This window comes from Vulpes lagopus, chromosome 11, assembly GCF_018345385.1.
Source record: "Vulpes lagopus strain Blue_001 chromosome 11, ASM1834538v1, whole genome shotgun sequence".
In the NCBI taxonomy this organism is placed as follows: Eukaryota; Metazoa; Chordata; class Mammalia; order Carnivora; family Canidae; genus Vulpes; species Vulpes lagopus.
Genome location: NC_054834.1, coordinates 63,353,262 through 63,368,025, shown reverse-complemented (window position 1 = coordinate 63,368,025; position 14,764 = coordinate 63,353,262). Strand labels below are relative to the sequence as shown.

The 14,764-nt window shown below is 40.7% G+C and overlaps 1 protein-coding gene across 1 annotated transcript; it reads right to left on the bottom strand.

Annotated features, from left to right (window-relative positions):
* Positions 1-2,064: 2,064 nt before the first annotated feature.
* On the bottom strand, positions 2,065-3,009 carry LOC121471591 (olfactory receptor 1002-like). The gene has a single exon (XM_041722383.1). The coding sequence runs from the start codon at positions 3,007-3,009 to the stop codon at positions 2,065-2,067; it is 945 nt and encodes a 314-aa protein (XP_041578317.1).
* Between the last annotated feature and the right edge of the window lie 11,755 nt (positions 3,010-14,764).

Sequence of the window (14,764 nt, the reverse complement as noted above, 5' to 3'; positions counted from 1 at the left end):
AAGCATCTGTTACTATTTGGGGGAGGCACATTCTCCTTTTATGCTCCAAATAATGACCTCTAGATTCCATGGAAAGATATTCTATGAAAAGAATTTTTTCATCTTTGCCAATCCCTCCTTTTTTAAAAAGGCCTTTTTTAAAAACTACCCTTCCTAGAATATACTCTTTACACTGCCCATTCATTCTTTGATTATCTTAACATTTGTCACGGAAATCACCATATATAAGTAAATATTTTTCAATCTTTTTGTCTGTCTTTCCTTTATACTAGCCTGTAACTTCCAGAAGCGTTTTCCTCTCAGTATGAATAATACCCAGTAAAAGTGTCAGGCACATAAGAGGCATACATAAAAATTTGTTTAATTATTGAGCCTAGCATTCTTTCACTCCTATTTCCTCTTAATTAAATAACATCTTGACCCACATCAGTACCCAACATAGACACAAAAACTGGCAGAAAGCATGGTGAAAAACAAGCAAGACAAGCAAACATATGCTAGGGCCTTAGAGATGGCTTATATCCTTTAAAGAAATCCTTCAAAAGAAGACAGAGTGTGGCCCTCATTGAGTTTTAGAGTTGCACAAAAACATAATTGATCCCCTCATTCCTTAGATTTGTTGCTACATTCTAGAAAATAAAACACAGAAGTATGGTTGAAAAATATTGTACCTGGAGAAAATAAAAGTGTGACCCAAGTTATGAGGCCATGGGCAATACACTAATTCTTCATGTATGCCAGATTAAACATCTTGTAAAAATAGAATTCGCATCCTGCCTATGACACAAAATTCAATAAATCACAATACCAATACACACTTTATTTAAAAATTGAAATGCATTTTGCCTTTTACATGCATGACTCATATAACTACAGTGGCAAAATCCCAACAGTTATTACTATGAGCAGAGAGTCTTGGGGATATAAAAGGCCTCTGTAAAATGTCTGCTTCCAACGTGAAGGTAGTATTAGAGAGTACTATTGTTACATACTTCCTGAAAAACCCACTTTTTTCCATTGTCTTGATATATAATTGACCTATCACATTCTGTTAGTCCAAGGTATCAACATAATGGTTTGATATAAGTATATTTCGCAAAACGATTAGACAATACATTTAGTTAAAACAAATCACCTTATATAGTTATGTATTTTTTCCAGTGAAGAGAACTTTTAAAAGCTGCTCTCTTAAAACTTATAAATGTACAGACAGTATTGTTAACTAGAGTAACCATGTTTACATTACATTCCCAAGATGTATTTAACTTTTTTTTAAAGATTTTATTTATTTATTCATGACAGACACAGAGAGAGAGAGAGAGGCAGAGACACAGGCAGAGGGAGAAGCAGGCTCCATGCAGGGAGCCTGCCGCGGGACCCGATCCCAGGTCTCCAGGATGATATCCTGGGCCAAAGGCAGCGCCAAACTGCTGGGCCATTGGGGCTGCCCAATGTATTTAACTTTTTAATTTTTTTAATTTATTTATTCATAGAGGTGGAGGGAGAGAGATACAGAGACATAGGCAGAGGGAGAAACAGGCTCCCTGTGGAGAGCCTGATGTGGGACCCAGGATCATGCCCTGAGCTGAAGACAGACGCTCAGTCACTAAGCCACCCAGGCCTCCCATATTTATCTTATAAGTAGAAGTTTTTACCCTTTGATAATAATACACTTGTTAACAGTTTATGTTTAAAGAGTCGAGTCCCAGCTTGCAGATAATTGAGGGATCTCAATACGTTGGAAACTAAACTGTCAAGTCACTAATTAAGATTCTAGCATTTAGACAGGATTTAACAGATACCTCTCCTATCCTATTCACAGGCGATGGAAATATTTTCAAAGCATTGGGGCTCAATAATCCCCTTATCTCATTTTAAAGATTTAAAACTCCTTCCTGATCAATGACAAGAAACTTGTAATCTGAAGACTTCATGTGATATTTCAATGACACAGAGTAATAAAGGGTACATCTCAACCTAAAGTAGGACTCCCATTGCTCAGCCCATGTTCTTTCTTCTTGCATATATATCAGCTCTCAATCTGTAGTATAAATGAGATCTAGTTTATCTACTCATGAGAAACTGCTTCTTCTCAAACGTCCTTCTGAATGAATCCTTGACCTCTCTGTTTCTCAGGCTGTAGATAAGGGGGTTCAACATAGGAGTCACAGATGTATAGAACACTGAAACCACTTTATTGATGTCCAGGGAGAAACTAGAACTGGGGCGTACGTAGATAAAGAAGAGTGTCCCATACAAGATGGAGACAGCTGTCAGGTGTGAAGAGCAAGTGGAAAAGGCTTTGTGCCTCCCCGCAGCAGAGCGGATCCTCAGGATAGTGATGACAATGTAAGTGTAGGAAACTAGGATGATCACACCACTGAGCACACCTAGAGCTCCAGCCAAGATGAAAAGTAGAAACTGATTGACCTGGGTGTCTGCACATGCCAAGGACAGAACAGGAAGAAGGTCACAGAAGAAGTGATTGATGATTTGGGGGCCACAATAAGGTAGGTTAAAGGCTAAAGTTGTGTGGGTCATGGTGCTCATCAGACCCATGGCATAAGGTCCTACCACTAGCTGCACACAGACACGCTGGGACATAATGAGTGTATACAACAAGGGCTTACAGATGGCCATATACCGGTCATATGCCATGGAGGCCAGGAGAAAACACTCAGTCACTACAAACTGACCAAAAAAACAGATCTGAGCAGCACAACCAAAAAAGGAGATTACTTTTTTCTCCACAAAGATATCAGTCAACATCTTAGGACCAATGGCAGAAGAAGAGCAGACATCCACAAAGGACAAGTGGCTAAGAAAAAAGTACATAGGCGTGTGGAGTCGGGGATCCAACCAAATGAGGGTGATCATTCCCACATTTCCCAGAAGAGTGACAAGATAAACCAAGAGAAATATCACAAAGAGAACAACCTGGTGCTGGAATTGATTTGTTAAGCCCACAAAAAAAAATTCAGTCACCAAAGTCTGATTTCCATAATCCATCCTCTGATTCAATCTGTAATGAGAAAGAGAAAGATTCTTCTTTGCTATCAATTTGTAATTAAATTTAAGATGAATTTAACTTCTATTTTTTTCAGTTAAAAAGGATAACCTGACACCAACTCTCTTGAATTCTATATTGGATGATCATGCAATCCATTTGCAAACTATTTGCGTAATACAGGTAAGTCACTAAACTTCACAGAGCTCTTTAGTTTCTTCCACACAAGCAGATTTTTTTAATAGAATCATAGAATTTTAACCTTAGAAGTGAAAATTGAGGATTATCTAAGGCAAGTCCTCTAACTGCACCAGATTACATTTCTAAAAATCCCTACATTGTAAGAAGTATACTTTAAGAAACATTTTATAGAAAAGAAAAATACTGTGTGAATTTGATGAATTCAGGAAAATACCTTCTCTCAGTCTAGATGAAAGGCATTAGGAATGTAACTTCTCCACCAATTCCTTTAGATTTTAGATAGTTGGTCATGTTGTCTAAAATATATTCCTGTGATGTCTAAGAAGGAAGACAAGCTCAGACAAGGGAAGATGGCTTTGACCAAGGATCAAAATCTTCCACCGAATTTCCTCAGTGACCTCTTCTCCCAAACACCTACAATCCTCTTGTCATTGGTTTATGTACCCATTGGCCTCATCAAACTCCATCAGATGTTTTAGTGCATCGAAGAAGAAACTAGTTCTTAAATATTGAGTAAGTCTTGTAACCAATAAGCATTAATAGGAGCTGCAAAAGAAAAGTAGTAATTTAAGAATGAAAAGGACACATCTGGGAATTTATCCCAGAGAAATGAAAACTTATGTCCACATAAAAGCCCGTATAATTTTGTTCACAGAAGCTTTCATCATAATGGCCACACATGTGAAACAACCAAAATGTCCTATAATATGTAAATGGTTCAACAATATTAGTATATCATACTATGGAATACTAGTCAATAAGAAAGAAGGGGGGAAATATGGTATACACAAGAGCTTAAATGGTTGGATCTCCAGGTCATTACACTGAGTACTGAGTTAAAAAAAAAAAAAAAAGCCAATCTCAAAAATTCAGAATTCTATAATCATGAAATTTTTTAACCATCTCAACATGGTAAAATTATAGAGATGGAGAATAGGTTATTGGTTACCTGGATTAGGAAAGGGAGGAAGAGTGGAGGTGTGACTATAAAAGTGTAGCCCAGAGGCATTCTATGTAGCGATGGACCAGTTCTGCAGCCTGATTGCTGTGTGGGTTAAACAAATGACATAGAACAAAACACATCACACTGATACCAATTTCCCAGATTTGATGTTGTGCTGTAGTTGGTAAGATGTAACACTGAGGGAACTTGAGGGAAGGGTATGTGAGCCTCTCTGTACTATCTTTGCAACTTCCCATGAATCTGTATTTTGGAATATTTTTTAAAGGAATAAATGAATGAAAAAATGGGAAGTGAGAGGAAGGGGAAATAAAAATTGAACCCCAAAAATGGGCAATTGAGGAAGGGAGGCACATGTTTTGGACACTTTGAGATAATCACAAGGATTCCGACAGCACAATCACATAAAAATATCAATGGGCTGTGCAGCAGCAGAAGTATCAACAGAAATCTGTCAACAGTTTCTCCTAGCAAGAAAACTTGAAAAGGGTTTTTCTTAATAGGAAAATAATGAAATGAAAATCCACTGATTTTCTGTGGTCTCAGAGGAAATGGAGCTTGGAAAGAAAAGGCCTGGAGAGGTGGAATCCAAGATTAGTCAGGAAAACTGTACCCCATGGACGCCTGGGTGCTCAGGGGTTGAGTGTCTGCCTTTGGCTCAGGTCATGATCCCTGCGTCCTGAGATCAAGTCCCACATCAGGCTCCCCACAAGGAAACTGCTTCTCTCTCTGTCTCTGCCTTTTTCTCTCTGTGTCTCTTATGAATAAATAAAAAATTTAAAAAAAGAAAAACTGTATTTCAGTATCAAGATGTTCAAGAATGTAATATTTTTTTCTTTTTTTTAAGATTTTATTTATGTATTCATGAGAGACAGAGAGAGAGAGAGAGGCAGAGACACAGGCAGAGGGAAAAGCAGGCTCCATGCAGGGAGCCCGATATGGGACTCAATCCCTGGAGTCCAGGACCACACCCTGGGCCAAAGGCAGGCGCTAAACCTATAGGCCACCCAGGGATCCCCAATATTTTCTAAATATACAAACTCATCGCAGGTCATTGATATTTATATTTGCAATTTACTCAAGAAAGATGTGTATGAAAACAATAGTTCATAACTGTCAAAATGCATATTACCTTATTTTTCCCAATCCAAAAATTCTAACACATAGAAATCATGATCCTAGATATGCATATGAGTTTTGGTGTGAGCAACATGGAATTCAGGTCAGTAGATTCTTATAAGACCCAGCATAGGGGTGCCTGGGTGATCTAGGCAGTTATGCATCTGCCTTTGGCTCAGGTCAAGATCCTGGGGTCCTGGGATCAAGGCCCAAGTTGGTTTCACTGCTCAAAGGGGAACCTTCTCTATCTGCCCCTCTCCCCACTATATTCTCTCTCACTCTCTCTCAAATAAATAAATAAATCTTAAAAAACAAACAAAAAAAAAGACCAAATGTAGGGAAAGGAAAGAAGAGACAGAAAAGCCAAAGCCTCTTAATTCTAATATCCATTATGGCTCATTTATGAGCCATAAATCCAATAGCACATTTCACTATCTCTATGCCAAACATCCAATTCAACCAACAGGTACATTCAAGTTAGTATATTTAAACCAAGTTAGTGGGGGGAGGGGCAAGATGGCGGAGGAGTAGGGTCTCCAGGTCACCTGTCCTCAGCAAATTACCTAGAAAACCATCCAATCATCCTGAAAACCTACGAATTCGGCCTGAGATTTAAAGAGAGAACAGCTGGAACGCTACAGTGAGAAGAGTTCGCGCTTCTATCAAGGTAGGAAGACGGGGAAAAAGAAATAAAGAAACAAAAGGCCTCCAAGGGGGAGGGGCCCCGAGGAGCCGGGCTGAGGCCGGGGCGAGTGTCCCCAGGACAGGAGAGCCCCGTCCCGGAGGAGCAGGAGCTGCACCGACCTTCCCCGCGGAAAGGCCTCCCGGGGAGTTGGAGCAGGATCCCCAGGAGGGCGGGGATGCCCTCGGGCTCCCTGGGACACTAACAGAGGAACTGCGCCCCGGGAGATGCGCCGAGCTCCCTAAGGGCTGCAGCGCGCGGCGGGACCCGGAGCAGCTCGGAGGGGCTCGGCGGCGGCTCCGCGGAGGGGGCTGCGGGGCTCCGGGAACAGCTCAGCGGCGGCGGCTCGGGCGGAGGAAGAAGCTCCGCGCGGAGGGGGCTGCGCGGCTCCGGGAACAGCTGGGAGGGGCTCGGGCGGCGGCTCCGCGGAGGGGGCTGCACCGCCAGGAGCGCGAATCCAGCAGCGCAGGCCCCGGAACACAGGGCGCCGGGACACAGCCCAGGATCCGGCCTCCCCGGGACAGGCAGAGGCCGGGAGGGCCCAGGACAGCAAGGACGCTCCTGCCTGGAGCTGAGCAGATCAGCTGCCCCGCCCCGGAGCCCCCAGGCCCTGCAGACAGAGAGCCCCGGAGCTACTGCGGGGGCTGACTCCAGGGTCCCAGAGCTGCCCCCGCCACTGTGGCTTCCTCCCGGGGCCTCACGGGGTAAACACCCCCCACTGAGCCCTGCACCAGGCAGGGGCAGAGCAGCTCCCCCAAGTGCTAACACCTGAGAATCAGCACAGCAGGCCCCTCCCCCAGAAGACCAGCGAGACGGACCAGTTCCAAGGGAAGTCAAGGGACTTAAAGTATACAGAATCGGAAGATACTCCCCCGTGGTTTTTTTTGTTTTTGTTTTTGTTTTGTTTTGTTTTGTGCTTTTTTTTTTCTCTCTTTCTTCTTGATTTCTGATTGCTTCCCCCACCCCCCCTTTTTTTCTTTTTTCTCCTTTCTTTTTCTTTCTTTTTCTTCTCTTTTTCCCCTATTTTTTTCTTCTTTCTCTTTTTTCTTTTTCTCTTTTTTTCCTTCTCTCTCTTTTTCTCCTTTTCCCAATACAACTTGTTTTTGGCCACTCTGCACTGAGCAAAATGACTAGAAGGAAAACCTCACCTCAAAAAAAAGAATCAGAAACAGCCCACTCTCCCACAGAGTTACAAAATATGGATTACAATTCAATGTCAGAAAGCCAATTCAGAAGCACTATTTTACAGCTACTGCTGGCTCTAGAAAAAACCATAAAGGACTCAAGAGACTTCATGACTGCAGAATTTAGATCCAATCAGGCAGAAATTAAAAATCAATTAAATGAGATGCAATCCAAGCTAGAAGTCCTAAAGACGAGGGTTAACGAGGTGGAAGAACGAGTGAGTGACATAGAAGACAAGTTGATGGCAAAGAGGGAAACTGAGGAAAAAAGAGACAGGCAATTAAAAGACCATGAGGATAGATTAAGGGAAATAAATGATAGCCTGAGGAAGAAAAACCTACATTTAATTGGGGTTCCCGAGGGCGCCGAAAGGGACAGAGGGCCAGAATATGTATTTGAACAAATCCTAGCTGAAAACTTTCCGAATCTGGGAAGGGAAACAGGCATTCAGATCCAGGAAATAGAGAGATCCCCCCCTAAAATCAACAAAAACCGTTCAACACCTCGACATTTAATAGTGAAGCTTGCAAATTCCGAAGATAAGGAGAAGATCCTTAAAGCAGCAAGAGAAAAAAAGTCCCTGACTTTTATGGGGAGGAATATTAGGGTAACAGCAGACCTCTCCACAGAGACCTGGCAGGCCAGAAAGGGCTGGCAGGATATATTCAGGGTCCTAAATGAAAAGAACATGCAACCAAGAATACTTTACCCAGCAAGGCTTTCATTCAAAATGGAAGGAGAGATAAAGAGCTTCCAAGACAGGCAGCAACTGAAAGAATATGTGACCTCCAAACCAGCTCTGCAAGAAATTTTAAGGGGGACTCTTAAAATTCCCCTTTAAGAAGAAGTTCAGTGGAACAATCCACAAAAACAAGGACTGAATAGATATGATGACACTAAACTCATATCTATCAATAGTAACTCTGAATGTGAACGGGCTTAATGACCCCATCAAAAGGCGCAGGGTTTCAGACTGGATAAAAAAGCAGGACCCATCTATTTGCTGTCTACAAGAGACTCATTTTAGACAGAAGGACACCTACAACCTGAAAATAAAAGGTTGGAGAACCATTTACCATTCAAATGGTCCTCAAAAGAAAGCAGGGGTTGCCATCCTTATATCAGATAAATTAAAATTTACCCCGAAGACTATAGTGAGAGATGAAGAGGGACACTATCTCATACTCAAAGGATCTATCCAACAAGAGGACTTAACACTCCTCAATATATATGCCCCGAATGTGGGAGCTGCCAAATATTTAAACCAATTAATAACCAAACTCAAGAAATACCTTGATAATAATACACTTATACTTGGTGACTTCAATCTAGCTCTTTCTACCCTGGATAGGTCTTCTAAGCACAACATCTCCAAAGAAACGAGAGCTTTAAATGATACACTGGACCAGATGGATTTCACAGATATCTACAGAACTTTACATCCAAACTCAACTGAATACACATTCTTCTCAAGTGCACATGGAACTTTCTCCAGAATAGACCACATACTGGGTCACAAATCGGGTCTGAACCGATACCAAAAGATCGGGATAGTCCCCTGTATATTCTCAGACCATAATGCCTTGAAATTAGAACTTAATCACAACAAGAAATATGGAAGGACCACAAACACGTGGAGGTTAAGGACCATCCTGCTAAAAGATGAAAAGGTCAACCAGGAAATTAAGGAAGAATTAAAAAGATTCATGGAAACTAATGAAAATGAAGATACAACCGTTCAAAATCTTTGGGATGCAGCAAAAGCAGTCCTGAGGGGGAAATACATCGCAATACAAGCATACATTCAAAAACTGGAAAGATCTCAAATTCAAAAGCTCACCTTACACATAAAGGAACTAGAGAAAAAGCAACAAATAGACCCCACCCCTAGCAGAAGAAGAGAGTTAATTAAAATTCGAGCAGAACTCAATGATATCGAGACCAAAAGAACTGTGGAACAGATCAACAGAACCAGGAGTTGGTTCTTTGAAAGAATTAATAAGATAGATAAACCATTAGCCAACCTTATTAAAAAGAAGAGAGAGAAGACTCAAATTAATAAAATCATGAATGAGAAAGGGGACATCACTACCAACACCAAGGAAATACAAACAATTTTAAAAATATATTATGAACAGCTGTACGCCAATAAATTAGGAAATCTAGAAGAAATGGACGCATTCCTGGAAAGCCACAAACTACCAAAACTGGAGCAGGAAGAAATAGAAAACCTGAACAGGCCAATAACCAGGGAGGAAATTGAAGCAGTCATCAAAAACCTCCCAAGACACAAGAGTCCAGGGCCAGATGGCTTCCCAGGGGAATTCTATCAAATGTTTAAAGAAGAAATCATACCTATTCTACTAAAGCTGTTTGGAAAGATAGAAAGAGATGGAGTACTTCCAAATTCGTTCTATGAGGCCAGCATCACCTTAATTCCGAAACCAGACAAAGACCCCACCAAAAAGGAGAATTACAGACCAATATCCCTGATGAACATGGATGCAAAAATTCTCAACAAGATACTAGCCAATAGGATCCAACAACACATTAAGAAAATTATTCACCATGACCAAGTAGGATTTATCCCTGGGACACAAGGCTGGTTCAACACTCGTAAAACCATCAATGTGATTCATCATATCAGCAAGAGAAAAACCAAGAACCATATGATACTCTCATTAGATGCAGAGAAAGCATTTGACAAAATACAGCATCCATTCCTGATCAAAACCCTTCAGAGTGTTGGGATAGAGGGAACTTTCCTCGACATCTTAAAAGCCATCTACGAAAAGCCCACAGCAAATATCATTCTCAATGGGGAAGCACTGGGAGCCTTTCCCCTAAGATCAGGAACAAGACAGGGATGTCCACTCTCACCACTGCTGTTCAACATAGTTCTGGAAGTCCTCGCCTCAGCAATCAGACAACAAAAAGACATTAAAGGCATTCAAATTGGCAAAGAAGAAGTCAAACTCTCCCTCTTCGCCGATGACATGATACTCTACATAGAAAACCCAAAAGCCTCCACCCCCAGATTGCTAGAACTCATACAGCAATTTGGTAGCGTGGCAGGATACAAAATCAATGCCCAGAAATCAATGGCATTTCTATACACTAACAATGAGACTGAAGAAAGAGAAATTAAGGAGTCAATCCCATTTACAATTGCACCCAAAAGCATAAGATACCTAGGAATAAACCTAACCAAAGAGGTAAAAGATCTATACCCTAAAAACTATAGAACACTTCTGAAAGAAATTGAGGAAGACACAAAGAGATGGAAAAATATTCCATGCTCATGGATTGGCAGAATTAATATTGTAAAAATGTCAATGTTACCCAGGGCAATTTATACGTTTAATGCAATCCCTATCAAAATACCATGGACTTTCTTCAGAGAGTTAGAACAAATTATTTTAAGATTTGTGTGGAATCAGAAAAGACCCCGAATAGCCAGGGGAATTTTAAAAAAGAAAACCTTAGCTGGGGGCATCACAATGCCAGATTTCAGGTTGTATTACAAAGCTGTGGTCATCAAGACAGTGTGGTACTGGCACAAAAACAGACACATAGATCAATGGAACAGAATAGAGAACCCAGAAGTGGACCCTGAAATGTACGGTCATCTAATATTCGATAAAGGAGGAAAGACTATCCATTGGAAGAAAGACAGTCTCTTCAATAAATGGTGCTGGGAAAATTGGACATCCACATGCAGAAGAATGAAACTGGACCACTCTCTTGCACCATACACAAAGATAAACTCAAAATGGATGAGAGATCTAAATGTGAGACAAGATTCCATCAAAATCCTAGAGGAGAACACAGGCAACACCCTTTTTGAACTTGGCCACAGTAACTTCTTGCAAGATACATCCACGAAGGCAAAAGAAACAAAAGCAAAAATGAACTATTGGGACTTCATCAAGATAAGAAGCTTTTGCACAGCAAAGGATACAGTCAACAAAACTAAAAGACAACCTACAGAATGGGAGAAGATATTTGCAAATGACATATCAGATAAAGGGCTAGTTTCCAAAATCTATAAAGAACTAATTAAACTCAACACCAAAGAAACAAACAATCCAATCATGAAATGGGCAAAAGACATGAAGAGAAATCTCACAGAGGAAGACATGGACATGGCCAACAAGCACATGAGAAAATGCTCTGCATCACTTGCCATCAGGGAAATACAAATCAAAACCACAATGAGATACCACCTCACACCAGTGAGAATGGGGAAAATTAACAAGGCAGGAAACAACAAATGTTGGAGAGGATGCGGAGAAAAGGGAACCCTCTTACACTGTTGGTGGGAATGTGAACTGGTGCAGCCACTCTGGAAAACTGTGTGGAGGTTCCTCAAAGAGTTAAAAATAGACCTGCCCTACGACCCAGCAATTGCACTATTGGGGATTTACCCCAAAGATTCAGATGCAATGAAACGTCGGGACACCTGCACCCCGATGTTTCTATCAGCAATGGCCACAATAGCCAAACTGTGGAAGGAGCCTCGGTGTCCATCGAAAGATGAATGGATAAAGAAGATGTGGTTTATGTATACAATGGAATATTACTCAGCAATTAGAAACGACAAATACCCACCATTTGCTTCAACGTGGATGGAACTGGAGGGTATTATGCTGAGTGAAATAAGTCAATCGGAGAAGGACAAACAGTGTATGTTCTCATTCATTGGGGGAATATGAATAATAGTGAAAGGGAATATAAAGGAAGGGAAAAGAAATGTTGGGAAATATCAGGAAGGGAGACAGAACATAAAGACTCCTAACTCGGGGAAACGAACTAGGGGTGGTGGAAGGGGAGGAGGGCGGGTGTTGGAGGGGAATGGGTGACGGGCACTGAGGTGGACACTTGACGGGATGAGCACTGGGTGTTTTTCTGTATGTTGGTAAATTAAACACCAATAAAAGTTAATTAAAAAAATAAAATAAAATAAAATAAAATAAACCAAGTTAGTTTACTTAAACTAAACATTTGACTTGTACCAAATTATTTTTCACAGGAAGCTTGAAGGTGATGCTTTTCCAGGAGCCTAAACTCATTCCTTTTATATTTAGAACCCCTGAAGGCAATTTACGAAATCACCTAATGCACCTATCTGAAGAAACATGCCCTAGACCGATTGCCTATCTATGTCACAGTAAATTATGAAAGTAGCATTCTCTGATATAAAAACCAATTACCCTACAAAGGTAGACTGATCATTCTTCTCAACTCTTCCAGGTGTCTAGGAAGACACACAATGCAGTGATACCATCTTGAAATCTGGGCCTTCCACTCACACTTCAAAAAGGCATTTATTGTCTCAATATGCCCAACACACAGCAGACGTTTTTCTAAAGAGTTGTTGTGTATGTAAGAGCCAATTCCCTTAAGGAACAAAAAGCTCAGGAGATAGGGACTATAGAGAAAATATTAAAGTTATTTCAAGAAATAAATATTGTTACTTGAATCCATTGTAATTAAAAAAAAAAACAAACCTATCTCTCCCTTTGGGACCACCCACACACACACTTCGAAATCCAGGTATATTTTGGGGTCTGTTGCTGTTGTTGTTTTAAAGATTTTATTTAGTCATTTATTTATTTTAGAGAAAGAGAGAAACAGAAAGAGCATGGGGGGAGGGGACAGAGGAGGAAGGAGAGAGAATCCCAAATGACTCTGTGCTAAGTGTGAAGCCCCACACAGGGCTCAATCTCAGACCCCAAAATCATGATCTGAGCTGAAATCAAGAGTCAGATGCTCAAATGAGCCACCCACATACCGCAAAATCCAGCTTTGAGCTTGCAACAGCTACATGATGACCACCTTTGGCAGTGTGAAAGTTGGGGAACCTAAAATAGAGCCTTGCTTCAGAGAGATTATAATCAGAAGGTGTTTGGAAACACTGCAGCATGCGAGACCCATATGATAGGACCATGAGTTACCAGGACAGCAGGATCATTGTAGCCTGAAGGTTTGAAAATAGTCTCTTGGATGTGATTAGTCTCAAAGGGAAGTAAGATATAGGCAAATAAAAATGAGATGGAGGTGCCTATGCAGCAAAGAAGAGCCATAAATTTAGACAGCATTTTTGAAAGACAAAAGTAGTCCACATTGGCTATATAAAAAATTCAAATATAAGGGTAGGAAAATGATTGGGGTCTCAAAATTCATAAAAATCTTTAACGTCAAGCAAAGGAGTTTGAATTTCTTTCTGTAAGCAATGAGGAATCTTTCAAAGTATTTCAGAAAACAGATGAGATCAATTTATTCACAAAAAAAGTTGAAACAGGGCATTAATCTTGTCACAGGAGATGTTTACTACATGCTGGGCACTCTTCAAAGTGCTTTGAGAGTATTAACCCATTCAGACATCATAAGAGCTCAGTGGAGGAGATGAAAAGAAAGGTCTGGATTCTCCTACCTCTCATCAGGACACTCAGTCCACTTTCTATTCTGGGAATGAGCAAAGCAGGATTCTACCTCAGAATCTTCCTCTCTCTTCCTTCCTTCTGCTTCTAGTGCATTTCTCTCCAGATATCTGCACAATTTTCTTCTTCACCTCATTCAGATTTCTGTTCATCATAAAGGCCATCTTCAATCATCCTTTGTAAAAGAGTAGAGCTAATCCCACCCCAACCATCACCTGCCTTCCCTCTTACACAGTTTTTTCTTCAAAACAATTACCATTACATAACACTGAATTTTTATCATATCATACCATCCTATAACAAGTATGGATTTTGTTAGTTTTTCTACACTTTACCCCCAGCTTCTGGGATAGTGCTCTAAAGAGTAAATGTTCAATAAATATTTTTAAACAAATGAGTGAATAAGTCATAATTTTAAGAATCTGACTGTAGGAAGAAAAATTGGGAGATTAATCTAACTTCTTCAAAGGGTTGGGTAATGTGAACATTCTGTAATAATGGAAAAGAATTAGGTTGTTTCTTTGAGAGATCTTCCCAGGAAAATCAAATTTGAATGGACAGAAGTTTGTTCTGGATGGGAGAGGGAAGAAGTGAACAAAGATTGAATTCTAAGTGCCAGACTTTGGACAATGCTTGTATAACTACATGACCTCCACTGCCTGGTTGGCCCTTGACTTCTTCCAATATACACCTCCTGGAATTCATTTCCGCCAAGGTCATGACTGATCCAAACGTGATCTCATCACACAGATCATTGGGCTTTAGAGATACAAATCCATTTCTACCACAATTTCTACCATCTTTAGAAAAGACACGAGGGCACTAGTATCACTAATATTAGTGGTATCTCTCTTCTCTAGACCAGATTGCAGTAGGAAACAATGTTACAGAAACATAGAGCTAGCTGATGGCCATAGTGACGGGGATCTGTGGGTGGCTCAGCAGTTTAGCACATGCCTTTGACCCAGGGTGTGACCCTGGAGTCCCAGGATTGAGTCCCACATTGGGATCCCTACATGGAGCCTGCTTCTCCTTCTGCCTATGTCTCTTATGAACAAATAAATAAAATCTTAAAAAAAAAAAAAAAGACCAAGTAGTGCAACTGCTGGGTAGTAGGTTCTATACACAGGTTTATATATTGTAATATAACTGCCATCTGTATGTCT

Excerpts from the sequence above, each read along its gene's own strand:
- LOC121471591 (XM_041722383.1), bottom strand. The coding sequence starts at position 3,009 with ATGGATTATGGAAATCAGACTTTGGTGACTGAATTTTTTTTTGTGGGC.